Source organism: Lethenteron reissneri, chromosome 58 (assembly GCF_015708825.2).
Source record: "Lethenteron reissneri isolate LAM-NWPU_2019-01 chromosome 58, ASM1570882v1, whole genome shotgun sequence".
NCBI classification, from domain to species: Eukaryota; Metazoa; Chordata; class Hyperoartia; order Petromyzontiformes; family Petromyzontidae; genus Lethenteron; species Lethenteron reissneri.
This window is the reverse complement of record NC_083836.1, coordinates 8,456,838-8,479,855: the sequence shown is the minus strand read 5'-3', so window position 1 is coordinate 8,479,855 and position 23,018 is coordinate 8,456,838. Positions and strand designations below refer to the sequence as shown.

The 23,018-nt window shown below is 49.0% G+C and overlaps 1 protein-coding gene across 1 annotated transcript in view; it reads left to right on the top strand.

Moving 5' to 3' along the window:
- The window catches only part of LOC133357462 (uncharacterized), a 77,501-nt gene that overhangs the window by 13,240 nt on the left and 41,243 nt on the right, over positions 1-23,018 (top strand). The window contains exons 3-4 of the mRNA XM_061575406.1: positions 16,149-16,843; positions 18,284-18,507. Coding sequence (XP_061431390.1) covers positions 16,149-16,843; positions 18,284-18,507 — 919 coding nt within the window. The remainder of the gene's footprint in view (positions 1-16,148; positions 16,844-18,283; positions 18,508-23,018) is intronic.

Sequence of the window (23,018 nt, the reverse complement as noted above, 5' to 3'; positions counted from 1 at the left end):
CCCGGGCGAAGCCGGGTCATGTGTATGTGTGTATGTGTTTATGTGTATGTCTGTGTGTCTGTATGCATGTGTGTATGTATGTGTGTGCATGTGTTTGTGTGTATGTATGTGTGTGTGTATGTATGTGGGTTTTTTTGTATGTGTTTATGTGTATGTCTGCGTGCCTGTATGTATGTGTGTATGTACGTCTGTGGATGTGTATGTGTGTGTCTATGTATGTGTGTGTATGTGTTTCTGTGTTTGTATGTGTGTGTATGTATGTGTGTTATGTGTCTGTCTGTGTGTCTGCATGTATGTGTGTGTGTATTGTGTATGTGTTCGTGTGTGTTTGTGTGTTTACGCTCGCATTACACAAATGTGTAATGCGGGTCTAAGGCGTTCCTTACACAGCATTGCCGCTTTATTATTTCAGTCGTTTACTGCCGTACGCACCCTGAAAGTCGTGTGTGTCTGCAGCAAGCGCGTGTATGTGTACCTATGGACGCGCGCGCGTGTGTTGTGTAGGGGGAACGGTAGTGTAGTGCTTAGCGTGCTGCCTGTGTCTGTGTGTGTGTGTCTGTGTGTGTGTCTGTGTGTGTGTCTGTGTGTGTGCGTGTGTGGTGTGTGAGGAGCGGTGGGTGTAGTGCTTAACGCTACGCTGCGCTACCAACACGGCAAACCCAGTTCGATTCCCGCTCACGGCCACCACCGGTGACGATTATTTGAACCTCCCCTAGGTCGACTCTGCCTCAAACGAGTAACTGCTGTAGCGTATTAACATCGCCACTGGGGAGACAAAGGCGGCCGGCCGTGGTAGATACAAGTCCCGGGCGAAGCCGGGTAGTACAGCTAGTAACCCTATAATAAAATGCAGACGTCGCAATACAACCCGTGTCCCTCTCTCTGTCTACAGGGGGCACTAATGCTCTCTGTTCCCGTGTCTGACCAGGGCGTTTGCCCGGTCACGTAAAAACACTCAACACATTCCATTAACGATACTGCGCTAAACAAGGGGACAGGTACACGGCGGTGCGAGTACGCACACTTCACCCCGCCACTCGTGACCTGCCGATGGAGTCATTGTGGACGCTGTGTATTGTGTCCGCATGTTGAAACCTGTATGCAGGCAAGACGACTCAATGGGTGTTCCAAGATATTACAGGATTGGTGGTTTCTGGCAGGGATGTTTAAGTACTTTATTTTTTTTTCCGCGTGTCAGGAACCCAAAGCGAGGAGAACATCCAAACTCATTCAAGAGGAGAACGCTCCCGAGCCCGCATCGGCAGCTTGTGAGGATCAGTGGTGGAAATGGGCCGGGACGCCCTGGAACTCAGTGGTGGATTAGCACGGTTAGCTACGTAGGGTGCGAAAAAAGTTCAACATATATACATACATACACATTTTGAACCCGACTGCGTTCCTGAAGGAATCGAGGATTCGTCTTTTTTTCTATTTAACTCAGAGATATACCCCCTAGACGAACAGAGAGACTCACAGACACACACTGAGACCCTCAAACACACACAGAGACCCACAGACACATACAGAGACCGACATACACACACAGAGACCCACATACACTATCAGAGACCCACAGACACACACAGATACCCACAGACACGCAAAGGGACCCACAGACACCCATAGACACACACAGAGACCCACAGACACACACATAAACCCACAGACACACACAGAAACCCACAGAAACCCACAGACACGCGCAGAGACCCACAGACACACACAGAGACCCACAGACACGCGCAGAGACCCACAGACACGCTCAGAGACCCACAAACACACACAGAGACCCACAAACACACACAGAGACCCACAGACACGCTGAGAGACCCATAGACACACACAGAGACCCACAGACACACACAGAGACCCACAGACACACACAGAGACCCACAGACACACACAGAAACCCACAGACACACACAGAGACCCACAGACACTATCAGAGACCCACAGACACACACAGAGACCCACAGACACACACAGAGACCCACAGACACGCACAGGGACCCACAGACACACAAAGAGACCCACAGACACACACAGAAACCCACAGACACACACAGGGACCCACAGACACACAAAGAGACCCACAGACACACACAAAGACCCACAGACACACACAGAAACCCACATACACACACAGAAACCCACAGACACACACAGGGACCCACAGACACACAAAGAGACCCAAAGACACACACAGAGACCCACATACACACACAGAGACCCACAGACACGCGCAGGGACCCACAGACACACAAAGAGACCCACAGACACGCGCAGGGACCCACAGACACACACAGAAACCCACAGACACACACAGAGACCCACAGACACACACATAAACCCACAGACACACACAGAAACCCACAGACACGCGCAGAGACCCACAGACACACACAGAGACCCACAGACACGCGCAGAGACCCACAGACACGCTCAGAGACCCACAAACACACACAGAGACCCACAAACACACACAGAGACCCACAGACACGCTGAGAGACCCATAGACACACACAGAGACCCACAGACACACACAGAGACCCACAGACACACACAGAGACCCACAGACACACACAGAAACCCACAGACACACACAGAGACCCACAGACACTATCAGAGACCCACAGACACACACAGAGACCCACAGACACACACAGAGACCCACAGACACGCACAGGGACCCACAGACACACAAAGAGACCCACAGACACACACAGAAACCCACAGACACACACAGGGACCCACAGACACACAAAGAGACCCACAGACACACACAAAGACCCACAGACACACACAGAAACCCACATACACACACAGAAACCCACAGACACACACAGGGACCCACAGACACACAAAGAGACCCACAGACACACACAGAGACCCACATACACACACAGAGACCCACAGACACGCGCAGGGACCCACAGACACACAAAGAGACCCACAGACACGCGCAGGGACCCACAGACACACACAGAAACCCACAGACACGCACAGAGACCCACAGACACACAAAGAGACCCACAGACACACAAAGAGACCCACAGACACGCGCAGGGACCCACAGACACACACAGAGACCCACAGACACGCACAGAGACCCACAGACACGCACAGAGACCCACAGACACGCGCAGGGACCTACAGACACGCACAGAGACCCACATACACGCACAGAGACCCACAGACACGCACAAAGACCCACAGACACGCGCAGGGATCCACAGACACACACAGAGACCCACAGACACGCACAGAGACCCACAGACACGCACAAAGACCCACAGACACGCACAGAGACCCACAGACACACACAGAGACTCACAGACACACACAGAGACCCACAGACACACACAGAGACCCACAGACACGCACAGAGACCCACAGACACGCACAAAGACCCACAGACACGCACAGAGACCCACAGACACACACAGAGACCCACAGACACGCGCAGAGACCCACAGACACACACAGAGACCCACAGACACGCTGAGAGACCCACAGACACACACAGAGACCCACAGACTCACACAGAGACCCACGGACACACAAAGAGACCCACAGACACGCACAGGGACCCACAACCACGCACAGAGACCCACAGACACACATAGAGACCCACAGACACGCACAGAGACCCACAGACACGTACAGAGACCCACAGACACACTCAGAGACTCACAGACACACACAGAGACCCACAGACACACACTCAGATACCCACAGACACGCACAGAGACCCACAGACACACACAGAGACCCACAGACACGCACAGGGACCCACAGACACACACAGAGACCCACAGACACGCACAGAGACCCACAGACACGCACAAAGACCCACAGACACGCACAGAGACCCACAGACACACACAGAGACCCACAGACACGCGCAGAGACCCACAGACACACACAGAGACCCACAGACACGCTGAGAGACCCACAGACACACACAGAGACCCACAGACAGACCCACGGACACACAAAGAGACCCACATACACGCACAGGGACCCACAACCACGCACAGAGACCCACAGACACACATAGAGACCCACAGACACGCCCAGAGACCCACAGACACGTACAGAGACCCACAGACACACTCAGAGACTCACAGACACACACAGAGACCCACAGACACACACTCAGATACCCACAGACACACACAGAGACCCACAAACACACACAGAGACCCACAGACACACACAGAGACCCACAGACACGCACAGAGACCCACACACACACACTCAGAGACTCACAGACACACACAGAGACCCACAGACACACACAGAGACGCACAGACACACTCAGAGACCCACAGACACGCACAGAGACCCACAGACAAGCACAGAGACCCCCACACACACACTCAGAGACCCACAGACACACACAGAAACCCACAGACACGCACAGAGACCCACAGACACGCACAGATACCCACAGACACGCACAGAGACCCACAGACACGCACAGAGACCCACAGACACGCTCAGAGACCCACAGACACGCTCAGAGACCCACAGACACGCACAGAGACCCACAGACACGCACAGAGACCCACAGACACGCATAGAGACCCACAGACACACACATAGGCCCACAGACACGCACAGAGACCCACAGACACACACAGAGACCCACAGACACACACATAGACCCACAGACACACTCTGAAACCCACAAACACACACAAAGACCCACAAACACGCTCAGAGACCCACAGACACACACAGAGACCCACAGACACACTCAGAAACAAACCCACAAACACACACAAAGACCCACAGACACGCTCAGAGACCCACAGACACACACAGAGACCCACAGACACGCACAGAGACCCACAGACACGCTCAGAAACTCACAGACACGCACAGAAAGCCACAAACACACATAGAGACCCACAAACACACACATAGACCCACAGACACGCACAGAGACCCACAGACACACACAGAGACCCACAGACACGCACAGAGACCCACAGACACGCACAAAGACCCACAGACACGCACAGAGACCCACAGACACACACAGAGACCCACATACACACACAGAAACCCACAGACACACACAGAGACCCACAGACATGCACAGAGACCCACAGACACACTCAGAGACCCACAGACACACACAGAGACCCACAGACACACACAAAGACCCACAGACACACAGAGCAAAGCCCCCCCCCCGTCCACTCCTCAGATCTAGACGGGGGTGGGGGGGAATAATTAATTAATTCCCCCATTAATCTCTTCCCATTTCCCGCCCTGGTTAGGATGCCGTATTGATGCCTCGTTGCTGAGGAGGTTTGTGTGATAGGGATCCATCCCTGCGTGATCCGCAAACCGCCAATCAAAACAATGGACACCTTGTGCAAAAGGATGCACATTTTACTGAGATAAACCCATGTTCCGCATTTGCGGTATCTTTCAAAAGTAATACATAAATAAATAATGATTCCATTTATTTATCCAGGCAGATGCCCATTGAGTGTCTGTACACCTTTTTTTCAGGAGGGTCCTGCATCTGAACGTTCGGTCGACTCCCTGGGTAAGTGTTTGGCTTCGTGTGGGCAGACACCGGAGAAAACCCACCACGCATATGACGGGGGGGTGGGGGGGTGGCACAGCTCCGCACAAATAACTAAAATAAAATCAAGAATCAATTTCTGTACTGCCGTCTCCTGGTGACATTTCGTCTTTCCCCACCAAATTCTATCCCGGTTTCTCTATCGGCGTCATCGGCGGTGGTCTGGAGACACAGGAATCCATTCCGAGCTCTCTCGCGCAGCGGCGCAACCCATCGGAGGGCCCACGGAAGTGGACACCACGGAGCTACCTCCGAGGTCCCGTCCAGTGACCTTTGGTCCACACAGTGGGAGGGAGGGAGGGTAGGTGGAGGGGCAGTGCTTTGTCACCCGCCCCTGCCACAGAGAGCGATGTTCACCCTACGTCCTTCGGACCGCTTGGCCACGTACGGTGCGAAAGAAGTTCAACATAAATACAGCGGTGGCTTGCGGGTCTACGTGTTGGGGGCAGCAAAGATCAGTGCAGAGCACTGCATCGTTGTGGTGCGTGTCTATGCTCCTTGCTATCACCAACCCGCATTGACAAGCGTGGTGAAGTGTGTTCGATATGACCTCCTACGGCGTGGAAGGGCTCCGGTCGAGCGGTGGAATGATGGCACGTCGAGATAAGCGGGAAGGTTTCTGATTCTGCGAACCTTTAGAATCGGACTAAAGGTGACAACGCAAAGAGGTGAAGGCGCAGCCATGCAATGTCTCGTTCAGGCCACTGCTAGCTGAACGGCCTTCACTTCGCTTACTGGCGACTGCTTTTCAGTGGCAATCGGTCTCTTGGCACACGTGGCACCCAGAGGCTATTCTATATCGCGGCTCCTATCGCCCTAATCGCATCATCGTTACGCTCGCGGTCTAGAACGTTTAACTTTGAAGGCGCGCTCCAATTTAAATACGTGTTGTCGTTGTTATTCTTTTACACTGTCGTTGGAAGAATATCTCATGGTGGATCTCTCATGGTGGTTGTCAAGGATGCCCCAAACCGCTGGCGGAGCTAGAGGGGGGTGGCACGTGCCCCCCCAATGATCCGATCTAAATCTCTAATATCGATCGGATCATTGGGGTTTATAAGTAATAAATCGGCATTTTGCGACCCCCACTGCCACCGTGTAGCATATAATTACGTGCCTGGGACTCTATGAGATGATAGGACTATAGTCTGAGTCCATAATTGGCAATAAGTAACGGCAAAGCAGTTATAAGTGACTCACAGAATTGTGCGCAGTTGCGTATACAGTACACGACTTCCCTGAAGGCATCAACACCTTCAGCGAGCGCGATGCCGATCACACAACACGGTTCGAATTCGACCCTCGATCGATGGCTGCGCCATCGCCGCACACGCGTCGAATAAAAAGCAAGGGACAAGTCCTTACTTACTAACAACGCCTCTATCATTTGTCATTGCTGGAGGGGTTGCCCCCCCTACCTGAAAATCCTGGCTCCGCCATTGCCCCAAACCGTGGCTTTGGCCACCAGGGGGGTGGGACAAAGCACCCCCTGCCCCCCACGCTCGTTGCGTTACTGGTGCGGATTTGTTGTTGTTGTTGTGTGCAGTCATTCATCATAACCGAGCCGAAGCCAGGATCTCGGTAGTCAGTGCCAACTTAGCGCCCTGACCACGAGGCCACCCGGCATCATCTCTCTTTGTGTTGTCATCATTATATATTTAAAATGCGTGGACTGTACATGTCGCTGTATCTATGAAACGTCAACGTAAACAACGCAGTCCTTGTTGAAAACGATGCCGCGGGGGAGAGGGGGCTTTTCCGTTTCGATAACATTACTCGCGTTACTTCACCGCGCCACGCCGATTACTTCACCAAGCCACGCGCGTTACTTCACCAAGCCAACGCCCGTTACTTCACCGCGCCACGCCCGTTACTTCACCGCGCCACGCCCGTTACTTCACCGCGCCACGCCCGTTACTTCACCGAGCCACGCCCGTTACTTCACCGAGCCATGCCCGTTACTTCACCAAGCTACGCGCGTGCTATGGACGCGCGGCGAACAGCGCACGGCCTCTTGCGAAAATCCACCGCTGCCGCGTTCGGGTCCCCGCTACGTGCCGTGCGTGCGGGGGTCGTGGCAGGGTGGGCGGGTCACGCGGGTGAGTGCGGGTTGGTGACCGGTGGCAGGTGCGGGGTACGATGACTTGGTCCAGGGAACCGAATCCTGGTTGCCTGCTTTGGAGTGCAAGGGCACTGACCACTGCGCCACCGCTCCACCGTTTCACGCCAATTGACGCGGACGAAATCAAATTGATGGGTGACCGGCGCTGTTAAAGATTTTGGGAAGCCCCTCTTTGCAACTTCAATTCCTTCCCTTCACTGTTATTATTTTTTAAACGTGGACACACTAACCGTTACACTACATTTAAGTTGAAAGAAACTACTTGTGTTATTATTCTTGGTTCTTTCGATAAAGTCACGTAGAAGGAAAATAATAAAATAATAAAAACATAAAAAATAAAAATTATCACGACGTTTCGACTGCAACACAAGCAATCATCATCAGGTGCTTGTGTTGCAGTCGAAACGTCGTGAGAATTTGTAATGTTTGATATTTTATTATTTAATTATTCCCCTTCTACGTGACTTCACCGAAAGATTCTAGATTTGAAGCTTTCGTGATTGCAAGGATTCATATTCTTAGATTTTTTTTCGGTAAAGTCACGGAGGTAAAAAATTAAAATAAAAAAAAATATTTACCGAAAGAACAAAGAATATGAATCCCTGCAGTCACGAAAGCTTTAAATCAAAATGTATTTGTATTATTATTTCAGAACGCAACTGGTAGTATAAAACACACACAGCGATTCCGAGACTTTAAAGATTACCTTCAGCTGTCGGCCGTACTGCACCGCCGCTGCACGTGAACCACGGTAGAGCACTCGGAGATCATTATTTTGGGGGGGGGGGCCTTAAAATCCAAATCCTCCCCCGGGGCTGCAGCCTCTGGAGCCCCCGGCAGAGTTGATGCGGCTGCCTTGTTCACGCAGCTCGTTCCTGGACACAAAGAACTTGTGTTTGTTGACAACCCTGTGTCCTTACAAGGAAACTATATCTGTAACAGGTGACGTTCGGGGAAATAGTTTCCGTGAAGGCCACACACACACACACTGTTATTGATGAATTCGTTGAGTGTTGATGTTGTTTATGCTGGTGCATCACTGCCAACGCAACAGTAGCATCATCTGCAAAGACACGTTGTTGTATGTAGGTGTGTTGAACTTCTTTAACACCGTACGTAGCCCACCGTGCCAATGGGAGGTGATGGAATACGGTTTTTGTATTTGTTGCTGCTGTTATGTAAACATTTCCGATGGGTTGAAGACACCGGTGTGACGTTTGTGGTTATTGCGGTTACGTCTGTGCTCGGCTCTCATTATTTTTTTTTATTGTTAGTGTTTTCTAATCTCTATAGAAACACAAAACGATGTTTCCACACAAGTGTGCGCCCTCTTCCGCGTGACGCGGGTTCTCCAAGCAGCGATTTCTGTCCGTCACGTCCCGGGTTCGTGAATCGGTGATTTTCCATTCCCTGTGACACCGGGCCGATAACAAACAGAAGACAAAACCACCCCACCAGCAGAATAGTCACGAATACATTGTCTGTGTTACCGTGAGGTACGTATAATGATAATATCGATATGACTTCACTCCACCATAGGACAAAAAAAAATAAACCCTGCTCTTATTCTGTTATTCTACCCTATTATTAAGTGATCGTCTGGACGCTTTCGCACCTCCGATTAGCACGGGTGCCTACGTACGGTGCGAAAGAAGTTCAACTGTACGTACATGCTGCCCGGGGGAATGGTTGGCGCACTGGACTCGACAATCCAGAGGTCGCCGGTTCTATCTCCCGTCGTGGCAGATGAAACAACGGGAGCGAGTTTCTCAAATCCACTCTCCACCGGCCTCTGTCCACCCAGCAGCAGAACAAATGGGCGCAGCGCAGTCGATCGGTAGCTCAACGTGTGGTGGTGGTGGGGTAAAGTGTGGGTAGTCACACCTCTTCCAAGACGTCTGGCAAGAGTGGATGAGTAAGGCCGGAATACCCTCTCGAATTTGCCCGTAAGCGAAGTGAAGTCCGTTCAGCCAGCAGTGGTCTGAACGGGACATTGCAGGGCTGCGCCTTCTGCGCCAATCGTGGCTGCCCATCCATGCACCGTCCAGGTTCAAAGCCTGCTTAGCTTCCGAGAGCTGACGAGACCAGGTGCGTGTGATGTGGTCGTTGGCTGCATCTTCTTAACCTGCATTGATTTCACAACGCGTTGAATGTGTCACTGGACGTTACAAAATGTCGCTTCCTTTTCTTCCGTATGGCTGCTGCCGGTGTAGATGCAGAGCAACACCAACTACGATTTCACATTCAAGCGGCCAAGCCCGGATAACCGCGTCAGGAGCAGCGGAGTGTATCGCTGTGAGGTCTCCTTCGTATCTGTGGATCGGTCAGTGCATCGTTAGACGCCGTACGGTCTGTTCTGGATGACCGCAGTCGCACATTTGTGCATAAGGTCTCCGCATCTGCCATGGTTTGTGCAGATGCGGTTAAGGGTGGACCATGAGTTTGGTGGAAAATCTAAACCAGGGGATCGTCTGCGTGGGGTGTTTGGGAGTTCTTTTGAACTCCATTCAGCTCTCTCCAAGCTTCTTCGGGCAGTTGAACTCGCATCGTCGACGGCGAAGCGCATTTCCAACCCCATGACCGCACAGCGTGTGCCCCAGCGCGAAGAGGAAGAGTCGTGAAATGGAGCTCGCGTGCGCACGCAACTGAGCGGAGCTCACCGCACTCGGTCTCGAGCGGTGTCGTCAGCAACAAAGACGCATTCCCCCCCCCCCCCCGCCCCAAAAGAGTCAGTCTCGCCGACTTCCTCTTCACGCCAAAGTCTCGAATCCAAAGATCCATCGCGCTCAGTGCGAGAGGACGGGTTGCGCCCCCCCCTGCGAGAACTCCTGGTCTCCCGGCTGCCACTCGGACGTCTTCTGACCACGTGGGTTTTCCATGATTGCTTCCTCCGTTACATGTTTTGCACGCGTGCATGTTTGTGCGTACGTGTTGGATATTTTTTTTTAAAAACGTTCGCGCCGTACGTAGCCAACCGTGCCGATCGGAAGTTTTGCATCGTGAAAGCCGAATGGTTGTACTTGAATGTTTTTTGTTGTTGTAATCGGCAGCTAACGGCTCTAACTACCCGGTAATTTATTGATACGCGTAATGGACCGTTGCACGTTCACAGTTAGTCGATCGGGAGGTCGTGTGTGGAGGGGTAACGTTTGTACCCTCTCACCTCTGCTCACAATTCTTGCCAGTGTGGAAGAGTTCATCCCAGATATAGGCAGGTCTCTAGAGCTGCGTCTAGTGCAGGCACTTCTACTACCTTATTTTAATTCATATCGCGCCTTAACTAAGGCGCTGAACAAAGTATTTGTACAGAAGAAGCGCGCGATGAGATGAGTTGAGGACGAGAACGGTGGTAGTGCTCGATGAATATGACGATGATGGATGAAGTAAACGATGATGAAAGTGGCAGTGAGTGGTCGATGATGATGATGATGATAATTAGCGAGTGTGACGATGAATGAGAAGGTAAGCTGGTGAAGAGGTATTGGAGTTAGTGATGGCGACGGGAGGGAGAAGGGGAGTTTGGGGGTAAGCCGAGGGGGAAAGGAGTGAGTGTTTTAAGGGGCGAAGGAAATTTAGACTGTTGAATTCGAGTTACACTTTTTCCAGCTCCGATGTGGCGGATTACTTTGACGGTGCGAATCTTGAAGGGCCAGTGTTAAACGTGAAAATTGTGTTATAATGACCTGGTGATTGTGAGGGTACAAATACTCCAGAGGTCGCCGATTGGTTCGACCTCCCGGCGCGGCATTTTAAACAAGGCACACTTGTTTACATGTATGTTGAAATTATTTCGCACAACTGTAGGTACTTGCCAATCACGCTAATCGGAGGTGCAGGATGAAGAACAACAAACTGAACACAAAAGCGCAATTCCCTAGAATTCCCTAGAATTGCGCTTTCAATCTCGACGTAAACGTCCCCTCTCCTGCTGCCTGGCAATACAAATGGGTAGGCCACAGTGAAGTTGGCAAGAGGGTTGGAGAAAGTGATGGAGACGCGAGGGAGAAAGGGAGTTTGGGTGTCAGCCGAGGGAAAATAAGTGAGTGTTTAAGGGACATATGAAAAATAGAGAGTGATGCTTTCCTGTCTACCCAGAACCCAACATTGAGTTTTCTTCAGGAGGGTCCTGCCAAGTGTTTGACTGGAATAGGCGATGATTGATGTGTATACATCCAATTGAGTGATTTACATTTAAATTATAAAAAAAGACAAATTTAGACCGTGACTCTAGCACACATTGGCACACTCTTGCTAATGACATCACGGGATGATTAACATCTAACTGGTACACAGCCCTGTAAGGATGACGTCACACCTGTGCTCTTGTCCCTTCTCTAGCTCCCTGTCCATACTCGTATTGATTTTAATTTCTCTTGCTGGTATCCAAGGCCTTAAATGGACTTGCTCCTCCCTTCGGCCGCATATTCCATCAAGGTCATTAAGATCCTCAGATTGTGCATTGCTCACTATGTATTTATTTAGCGAATATAAAGTCCCTAAGCTAAGCGGTTGCTTCCGGTCCTGTTGTGTTGAGGGTGAGCAGGGCTCCACAGAGTTTGTGGATTGGACAGACTTATAAGATGTGGTGCACGGTTTGCTCCACCCCATAGGCAGGCACATAGGGGGCTCGCTCTCATGTCCCATCGGTGGAGGTTGGCGAGGCATGGGCAGTGACCAGTCCTGAACCTGTTGACGGTGCCCACTGTCCCACGGTCGAGGCTTCGCACTTGGGGTTGATCGTGACTTTGCAATTGCGGCACCTAAACTCTGGGACTCATTGCCCCTTCGAGGTCAGGACTTCCACGACACGACAAATCCTCAAATCTCGGCTGAAAATACATAAGTTTAAAATGGCGTTCTCTCTTTAGTTATTTTCAAACGTCTTTCTCGCTTCTTCTTTCTGTGGTTTATGTTAAACTATTTCCTCTTTTCCACAGCGCCACTGCGAATAATTGTTTAAGGGCACTTTGTAATCTTCTTGGTTCTTTGGGTAAAGTCACGTAGAGGGGAAATAATAAAATAATAAAAATAAGACATAATAAAATACAATTTTCACGACGTTTCGGCCACAACGCAAGCAGCAGTCCTCAGGTGAAGAACAGGGCTGTCGGAAAGACAGCGACCTAATGAACACCACCAAGCTTGGCAGCGTATATTTAAGCAGGAGTTAGAGGAGGAGAGCACCTTGACAAAGGAATTTACATATCATTCATGCGACGCTACGATCCTCGTCAATCCGTTGAGATTTTGCGGTTGTATTCGAGTTTCACTTTGTTCCATCGCCGAGCGCCGACGTGGCGAATGATTGTAGCGGGGCGAGTTTGTTTGGGGCCAGCTTTAAATGTCAAAATGACGTCATAATTACGTTGTGATTCTAAGTTTACAGTAATCCAGAGGTGGCCGGTTCGATCTCCCGGCGCGGCAGTTGAAACAAGGCCCACTTTGTTACAATGTGTGTTGAACTTCTTTCGCACCAAACTTCTAGCCAACCGTGCTCATCGGAGAAGCGGGGGGGGGACAACAAACTAAGCACGTACAGCAGCTCTAAAGAAAATCTATATTTAAATCGATATTTTAAAGCGCTTCTTCTTCTTCTGGGATGTCTCGTAGTCGAGTATGATTTCCCTCCAGGTGTCACTTGTCTGTGTTGTGAGGTGGACCTGGCTGACCATGGCTCGTTGTCTCTGGCTATCAACTCTCTTCACTCGGCCTCAAAATGCTGAGTTACATTGTTTCTTTTGGCCCTCCATGATGGTCTATCAAGAGCATAGATTTCCCAGTTGTTTGGATCTATGTGGCTTCGCTTGAGGTGCATTTTAAGGTTGTCATGGAAACGCTTCCTTTGACCTCCGGGGGCACGTGATCCATCGCTGAGCTGGGAATAGAAGATTTGCTTAGGAAGCTTCGAGTAATTCATCCTCACAAGGTGATCTGCACATCTGAGTTGATGCTTCATCGTGATGGCCTCTATGCTGGATGAGTTGGATCGCTCCAGGACACAGATATTAGTTTGTCTTTCTTCCCAGGTGATGTTTAGTGTTTTTCTGAGACAGCGTTGATTAAACATTTAGAGAGATTTTACGTGTTTACGGTAAGTGGTCCAGGTTTCTGTACCATATAAGAGGGTTGGAATGATCACAGCATTATCCACAGCCACTTCGGTGTTGGTGGTAATGTCGTGGTCTTCAAAAACTCTGTTCTTAAGTTTGCCAAAGGCAGCACCAGCTCCGATGTTGGATTTCAAAATCAATGAAGACATTTCTAGAGAGATTGCTGCCTAAGTATGGGAAACTGGGAACGTTTTCTAGTATTGCATTGTTGGTAATGATTGTAGAGGGTGGTCGGTGTCCTCCTGGAGCTTGTTCAAAAATGATCTTTGTTTTGCTGGTATTCAATGTTAGACCCATCCTGCTGTAAGCATCTGTAAATATGTTGACGATGACCTGAAGGTCAGCTTCTGAGCAGGTACTGACTTGGACATCATCAGCATGTTGGAATTCAATAACGGATGTGATTGATGTTTTCGACTTGGCTCTGAAACGGTTGATGATGAATATGTTCCCGTCTGTCCTATATGTGATATTTATGCCTCTGGGAAGTCTGTTCTCTGTCAGATGACACATTCCCACCAGGAAGATGGAGAAAAGAGTTTGTGCAATAACGCAGCCTTGCATCACACCAGTCCTTACTTCAATTGGCTCTGAAATTTCACCATCAGAGAGGATGACAGCCATCATACCGTCATGCAACAGACGGAGGACTTTAACAAATTTTGTTGGGCAGCCATATCTTGGAAGGTTTCTCCATAGTGCATCACGATTAACATAATCGATAGCTTTAGTCAAATCAAAGAAGGACATGTACAGTGGTAGTCTCTGCTCCTAGCACTGCTCTTGGAGTTGACGGGCTGAGAAGATCATGTCTGAGGTTCCCCTGCCAGGTCGAAAGACACTCTGTGATTCAAGAAGGAGTCTGTTAAGTAGGATTCTTGTCAGTATTTTTCCAGTGGTAGCAAGAACAGAGATTCCTCTGGAGTTGTTACAGTCTGACTTGTCACCTTTTTTGAAGACGGTGACAATGATGGCATCTTTCAGTTCGTTGGGAAGGTCTTCATCATTCCAGACCCTGGCCACGAGGGAGTGCAGGTGTTCTAGTAGGCGTTGTCCTCCATGTTTGTAATCTCAGCAGGAATCTGGTCTAGCCCACTAGCTTTGTTCTCTTTCATCTGCTTGACAGCTTTAGCCACTTCAAGCATCGTTGGTTCTCCAGCTAAATTCTCAGGGGTAGAGTGTTGCGGAATCTCACATAATATAGAAGCGTCTACAACAGCGTTGCAGTTGAAAAGAGTGCTGAAGTGTTCCTGCCAGCGGGAGATGATTACATTTTTGTCTTTGAAGATTTCTGTCCCATCCTTAGACTGAAGTGGTGCAAGGCCCTGTTTTGATGGTCCATATAAGACTTTGGTTGCTTTAAAAAATTAATGTGGGTTATTGGAATATGTAACATTTTATATTTCTTCTGCTTTGTTTCTGAACCAGTTGTTCTTCAGTTCCCGGATTTTAGTTTGTACTTCCGATTTGGCATCCTTATATTATTGTTTTTTCTGTCTAGACTGTGTTGTTGCCAGGCGATTAAAGTGCTTAGCTACAGTGGCTTCGTAATATCGGAAGAGTGTTCCAGACGGCTGCTTGCGTTGAACCAAATTCTGCTCGAATTATGCACTCCCAGGATGCCTTATGATTGACGGATAATGTAAACAAAACACATGTTTTTTTACACTATGGGGACCTCATTTGCCAGTAAAAATATGAAAATTGGTTCTTTACCCTTCTATCTGGCAACAAAACTGACACCTTTTTGCAAGGAGTCATGTTTGTATAGACCGCAATACCTGCAGTCATAAATACAAACAAAAGACATAACTCTGATAATGTGCACTGTCCTTGAAGTTGATTGGTCCACACCCGAGACAGCTTTCCTTCGAGCCTAAAGGCGCCTTTTGGCGTCATCTGGTCCAACCCATATGAGACTAGGCTCGAAGGAAAGCTGTCTCGGGTGTGGACCAATCAACTTCAAGGACAGTGCACATTATCAGAGTTATGTCTTTTGTTTGTATTTATGACTGCAGGTATTGCGGTCTATACAAACATGACTCCTTGCAAAAAGGTGTCAGTTTTGTTGCCAGATAGAAGGGTAAAGAACCAATTTTCACATGTTTTTTTCTTCAAATGTGGAGCAATAGATATGGGAATGAGATATACTTCCTGTTTAATAATTGTGATTGCGAGATTTCCGCAGCAATAAATATACCCACTCTCTACACGCGTGTCCAACTCTACCCCGAGCAGGAACAGCAGCGAAGCCGACCACGGGAGCTGCCCTGCCAACCATGGACTCGAGCGAAGCTCCCAAAATGAACAGCAGCATCAGCGGCGGCAGCCTCTGCCCAACAGACTGACTCCTACAAGTACCCCGTCTACTCGGCCGTCTACGGCATCGTCTTCATCATCGGGATCACGGGCAACTCGATCGCGCTCTACGTCTTCCTGCACCTGACGAGGACGAAACTGGCCAGCACCATCTACTTCATCAACCTGGCCCTCGCAGACATGTTCTTCGTGCTCATTCTGCCGCTGCGCGTCGTCTACTACGTGCGCGACGGCGACTGGCCGTTCGGGGACGTGATGTGCCGCATCAGCTCGTTCGCCTTCTACGTCAACCTCTACGGCAGCATCTTCTTCCTCACCGGCCTCAGTGTGACGCGCTACCTGGCCGTGGTTCACCCCGTGCGCTCGCTCAAGGCCGTCACGGCGCGGCGCGCGGTCATCGCCTGCGTGTCCATCTGGGTCTTCGTGGCGCTGCTCACCTCCCCGTTCCTGCTCAACGGCCAGCACGTCACGTCGAGCGGGAGGACGCTCTGCTTCGAGAGTAAGAGTGGCGGCAGCCTGGTGATGATATTGGCCATGAATTACATCGCCCTGGTGATCGGAGTCCTCGTCCCGTTCGCGACCATCGTCGCCTGCTACGTGGCCATCGCGCGCACCCTGATGAACTCCCCGATGGCACAGCGCAGAGATTCAAACGCGTGCAAGCGCGCCGTGCGGATGATCGTGCTGGTACGTATTCGACGTGCGAACCGATGATAACTGAGCGCGAACCTGGTGTGCTGCACCATTCTCACGAGTGCTACGCTACCACGGAGGCAGACGCTGTGATGCACAGACGGGCATGGTCTGCCAGTATAGAGGAGGGGGAGACGATTGTGCTCTGCGGATTTTTTCTGGGTGACGTTGCATTGAGAGTCATTTTTCACAGTGACGTCGGCGCACGTGGCCGATTTATTTTCTCGTATAACGTCACAAATGTAACGATTAAAATACCACGCAGTGTTAACCAGGGTGGCCGCTAGGATCGAACGGCGAACCACTATCTGCAACAAAATACAGCTGGACACTTCAAAGAAGTGGCACCTTTATTCTATATCACCCAATTATCCGATCGCTCCACTGTCTCCCAATCCAATGACGGATGAATTTAAGTACCACAAAATTACAATCTTCAAGATTCTCTGTGGACAACTCTATCGACCTTTCTTGTCTCAGCTCACTCTGTTTCCCTCTGTGCACTCCCCTACCTCTCTCCTTTCATCTCACTCTCTTCCCCCTCACCACTCTCCTACCTCTCCCATCTCATCTCGCTCTATTCCTCTCTGCACACACTCTCTGTTCTGATATTCAAAACTTTCTGCCAAAGTCCTCAGTTAATCTCAGAATCAAAATCTGTATTCATATTGGAGGAATACGATAAGCTTTAAAGCTCTTTTTCACAAATGTCCAGTAGCTTCACAGATGTTCTTTCAGTGGGAGGTTTCTCATTCTCTTCTGCTGTTCCCAAAGCCTGGAGCTCTGTCCAGGCTTTGGGAACAGCCCTACCCCCTCTGCACCCCGCCCCCACCACCTCCCTCTACAATATGAACGCGTCCACTGTTTTCAGAGAGCGTCACGAGATGCGATCGCATTTAGACCCGCCTGTCGCAATCCGCATTTTGTTGTTACACGAACTTCACGGTGTGAAATCATTCATTGGGCGTGATCTTAAGAAAAATTAACCCGTAAAAACAAAGTTTTTCACTCTAAATCCTTTATATGCGTGGAATCGGTTTTATTTTATTATTCATTTCTGTTTTTCTTGAGTAAGAGTTTCATTTGTATCACATTGGTATTTTAAATTAAATATGAAATTTTTTTCCTAAAATGTGGAAAATTTTGGAAACATTTTTCACGAACATTAATTGTCTCGCACAACGAGTCTGTGTGCAAAATGTCAGCTCGATTGGATCACGGGAAGTGGGTTAAAAAACGACCGAAAGATTTGCACGGTCATAAGCACGCAAGCAAGCGAACTTAATATAAAGGATTTAAAAAACAAGCACGTCGTTGCACGCACCTCCATGTCGCCTCAATGCGACAGACGGCTCGTTCGGTTTGTATCAAAACGTGGAATGATTCCATGCCGGTGGCGATCGCAATGACATCGATGATGAGTTCGTGCTGCAGGTGCTGGCCGTGTTCGTGGTCTGCTTCATCCCGTACCACGTGCAGCGCACGCTGCTGCTCCACAAGCTCATCAACCGCCACAGCAGCTGCGACACGAAGCTCTACCTGCAGAAGTCGGTGGTGGCCACCGTCTGCTTCGCCGCCTTCAACAGCTGCCTCGACCCGCTCATCTACTTCTTCGTCGGCGAGAAGTTCCGCGAACGGTTCATGAGCGCCGTGCGGAGGTACGCAACGAGATTTGGACTTGCTCGGGTGTTTTTCGAGGTGGCGCACTGCACAGCTCTCTCCCATGTGTTGTCGCGTTTTATACTGGTAGGAACCTCCTGGTTACACCAGCCCACAGGGGATTATTGTGTCTGTCGTGCAGGGAGGGGCTGGGTGGGTAGGGGAGGGTGGGGCTGGCTGGGGAGGGGCTGGTCACCCTGTGGTGCCCTTATAAAACTCAACGTTTAACCTACTCACGCCGGCTTGTGCCCGCCCACCATGCCGTCGTTGACCCTGACCATTGACCGAGCAACCCGACGTTCCTACCAGCTCCCTCCGCAGGAATGTGTTCCTTCGGGGCATAATGCCCTGACGTTTGACCTCACGTGCCGGAGAGCTGTTTTAGGAACTGAGTATCTGTTCTCAGTTTGATTGATGGAGTTGCCCAAAAGTGAACTGGGGACTAAGATGCTGCTGTAGACGCGACCTTCAAAGTGGTGCAAGAGGGGTCATAGCGGAACAATTGGTGCCTCCTCTCCCCCTGGAGGCCAGAACATTTGGTATTTTGTTGTAAGATGCTGGATAAATTGTATTGTATAAGACTAGCAACCCATACACGTTCTTTGGCCGTGTCTGTCCATCCTTCCCAGCCAAAAAATCTTATGTCAAGCCCTGTTTCTCCCCACATTTCTCTTGCCTTCTGTACATCACAATTTATTGTGTTGTCTATTTTTTATCTTTGTGTCTTTATTCCTTTCCACCCTCCGTCTACCTCTCCTTCCCTCTCTCTTCCCCCTCCACTCACCCACTTAAATTGTGAACTACATTTTGTATTCTATCAGGTAAGGCCCACTGAGCCTCATAGCTATTTTTTAACAAGCGACCTTGCCACAAATGATAGCTCGACAAAGTGGCTTATCACGTGGACATTGATATCAGCTAAATATGTAGAGGGGGAAACCGGAAGACCCGGAGAAAAATCCACAGGATGACGGGAAGAGTAACACGCAAATCTCCAAATATACAGGTGTCAGGGTCAAACACAAAACCTCTAGGCAAGGGAGTTAACATCTCACCACCGCAGGGCTTCCCTCTCCCTATCTCCCTGTTTCTCTCACCTCTCACCATTGCTCTCCTCTCCCTTTCCTCCTTTCCTCCCACTGCTTGTCGCTTTCCCTCGCTCTCCCCTTCCCATTTCTCTCTCTCTCGCTTTCCTCTACGATTCATGCCCTTTCGCTCTCTCTCCATCGCTCTCCTCGTTGTTACAGATGTGTGTGATAACTTCAACCACCGCACGCAAGGAATCTCGCTATGCAGGCAGGAATACAGCCATCAAATAAAGTATAGTTAATGTAGGGCCCTATTTAAAAAGTTTTACATTTAGGGACCAACCCTTCCTTTCTAGCCCCTCCCTGGGAAGTTTCGAAATCTATCTCTGAGGAATGGTGACCACGTTTTAATTTGACATCATGCAGGCAGATTCCTGCAAAAAATACACACACATTGGACACATTGCAGAGGTGGTGTAGCCAATACCTTGCCCAACCACCTTTATCTTCCTAGTGCTGTTAATGACTGCACCAGGTACTCATGTAAAGCTAGGTTGACCTAGGAAGAGAGGCCCAACACCTGTTCTGATATCACACGACACTGAAGTTAGCCATAGCGGTGAATCGAAATAAGGATGCCGAGTTCATCTGTTTCCTACTCACAATGTCTCTCACTCAAGTCAACGTTGCTTTCGCCCAGAGTTGCAAAGTCTTCTGGGAGAAGAGCAGCACCCACGTGCCGGATATTCGGGTGTCTCCCTCCTCTCTGCGTGCTGTGCAGTGCATGGCCAGCCAGCCAATTTATATATAAGATAGAGTACCATCATGCCCTCTTCACACCCTCCCTTGCTTGTATTGCTGATAGATGGAGTGTCCCTCCCATGTTCACGCACGAAAAATGTTCCCCTCCAACAGGCGCTCACGAATCACCTCCGCCACCAGCTCCGTCCGCCCCAAAGATCCCCTCGCCAGAAGCACGACCAGGGATGCTGCCAAGCTTCACATGCAGCCACTCGAGGGCGATCCTCTACAGAAGGAGGAGCCGCAAGAGGAGACCGACGAGTGACAGGCGTCTGAGTGAGACTCCGCACCAGACGAGTGTTCAGCGATAGATGCCCAACGCTGGCTGGGGAAACAATGAATGATGATTGTCTTTTACCATATCGATACCACGCGTGTGATGATTGTTGTACCGTGCAGCTATGATTATTCCACTGCTGGATGAAGGCGCTTCCCAAGCCACTGCTAACTCTCGGCATCCTGCGATGTAATGATCCACATAGCACCCGCACAAGAGCTGATTTCATCGCTCCATCTCCTTACTCAAGGATTAATGTCGTAATGCTGAACCCCTAACTTTTTAATATTTAATTTTATACATATTGGTGGCCGTTTTGTATTGCTGTACAAATGTATACTGTTGAACATTTGCTTGTGTCCATGTGGACAGTCTTGTCTTTTCACATCTGGATAATTTCCTCTCTACGTCGTTCGGGTCGTGCGGATCGTTTGACCATACTTCCCCACGTTGGTCAGTGCAAGTTGGTGACAGTGGTGATCATAGACGTGGGAGATGGGATTGGTAAATTATGTGTACCCAGGACCAGTTCTGATATTACTCACCACGAAAGTTAGTCGTGGCCTATTTGATCAATTTGCTGCTTTTCGAATTGGTTTTACCCGTGCCCATCTCTGCTCATGCATTGTTCCATCAATTTTTGTAACATAAAGTACATTTCACCAACATCTGCATCTGATACATTCTTAGTGTACGTTACTGAAACTATAAAGTCCCCTTACCAAGACAACTCGCGTGGACTCCATGGCATGTACTGTAGAGTGTATGTATTTTGCAAGAAAAAAAACCTAGCTTTTATCATTTGTATTACTTTGCATTTTTTATGTTTCAAATACGTTTCTGTGAGAATAAAATTTGCATTTTACCTAAAACATTTGTTATACTGCTTTTGTATATCTATAATAATCGATATTTTTTACACACTTTCTATTAACTCACTCTGTTGTTGTTGTCGTATTCTCAAATCTTGTAACTCAATTTTAACCCACTTCCCAATGTGGTATCGACTGCAAATTTGGTATACTTATGTCATAATGATGACAATACTATATTCTATCATAAAAATAAAATGAAAATATTTTTAAACAATCTTTTTTATATGTTATGTTTCGCCTTGGGTCTAATTGTCCACGCTCAACTGACGTTGGCTGTAAATCACCACAGTCACTTACGTTATGGCAAGCTTCGGGGTCACTTCATGGAGTCGCGGAGTTCTACCATTCAATTGGCAGGTTGCACAATGACTATTGGTTAGATGACCCCATGTTTCATATTCATTATCAGCATTCTTTACAACACACGCATACAGGTAAGTTACGTATTCGATTCACGTTTCATAGGCGAATGCAGTTCCACTATTCATACTCAGTCAACGCAAATGAAAATATATATTGCATGGTTTTACCTTTACTTGTTAATGAAGTCCATTCACCTATCCTTCTGGACAAAGATGTCATCCCTGTCTCAATAGAGACGATTGCCAGGGATGAAAGTGGTCCTTGGTCAGTCTGATTCCGACTATACGTTTCAAGTCGTTTCAAAGCAGAGAACGACCTTTCAATGGACGCTGTTGTAGCTGGTATAGTGAGCACCAGCTGGAGTAACTTTGTCGCATCGGGAACCGTCTGCATCAGATCATTCTGGGCCAAAAAGCTGAGGAGCTGTCCGGGTGATTTGCATTCGTTCATCACCATTTGTGAACTATACAATCCGATAATATCAGTCTTTAATCTAACAAAGTCAAAGTACCTTGCATATTTTGATAGGCCCTGCAGTTTGGTGTCATCGACATGTTGTGACATTTCATAAAATTTCGTGTAATCGACCAAACCAAGGAAAGTTAGCTCACCGAAATGATCAAAGCCTAACTTTCATTTTGTTCTGCCTCACGGCAGGAGTTTTGCCTCACGGCAGATGGGGGGTGGGCATATGTACACAGGAATTTCCTGTTTTTGATGCTAATTTTTGGTCACGTGACCAGGAAGTTGCGATTTAAGATTCCCGCTCAACCACGTGGGCGTCGGCCATTACACACATAATTCAAGATGGCGGCACACATCGCGTACCAGTGAAGCCAGCTGCAATTATCCATTGTGGGACTTTAAGAAGCATTATCTGTAAGCTCGTTTATGTTCTTATGATATTGGCAATGCTGTTATAATGTTAGAATGACCGTTATAATGATGTGAATGCCTTTATAACGCTGTTAAATTGTTATGATGAATACGAGGCCTAGTTAACAACGAAGCCTGCTACTTTCCTTATTGTGAATGTTACTTGTAATTGAATAAGTCGAGTCAAACTTTTACCCAAGTAACTATATTGCGATCCTGAGAGCAAGGATGACGAAATCTCATCCACAATTTAGTGTTATATGTAATACTGTACATTTGGGGTGCAGTGT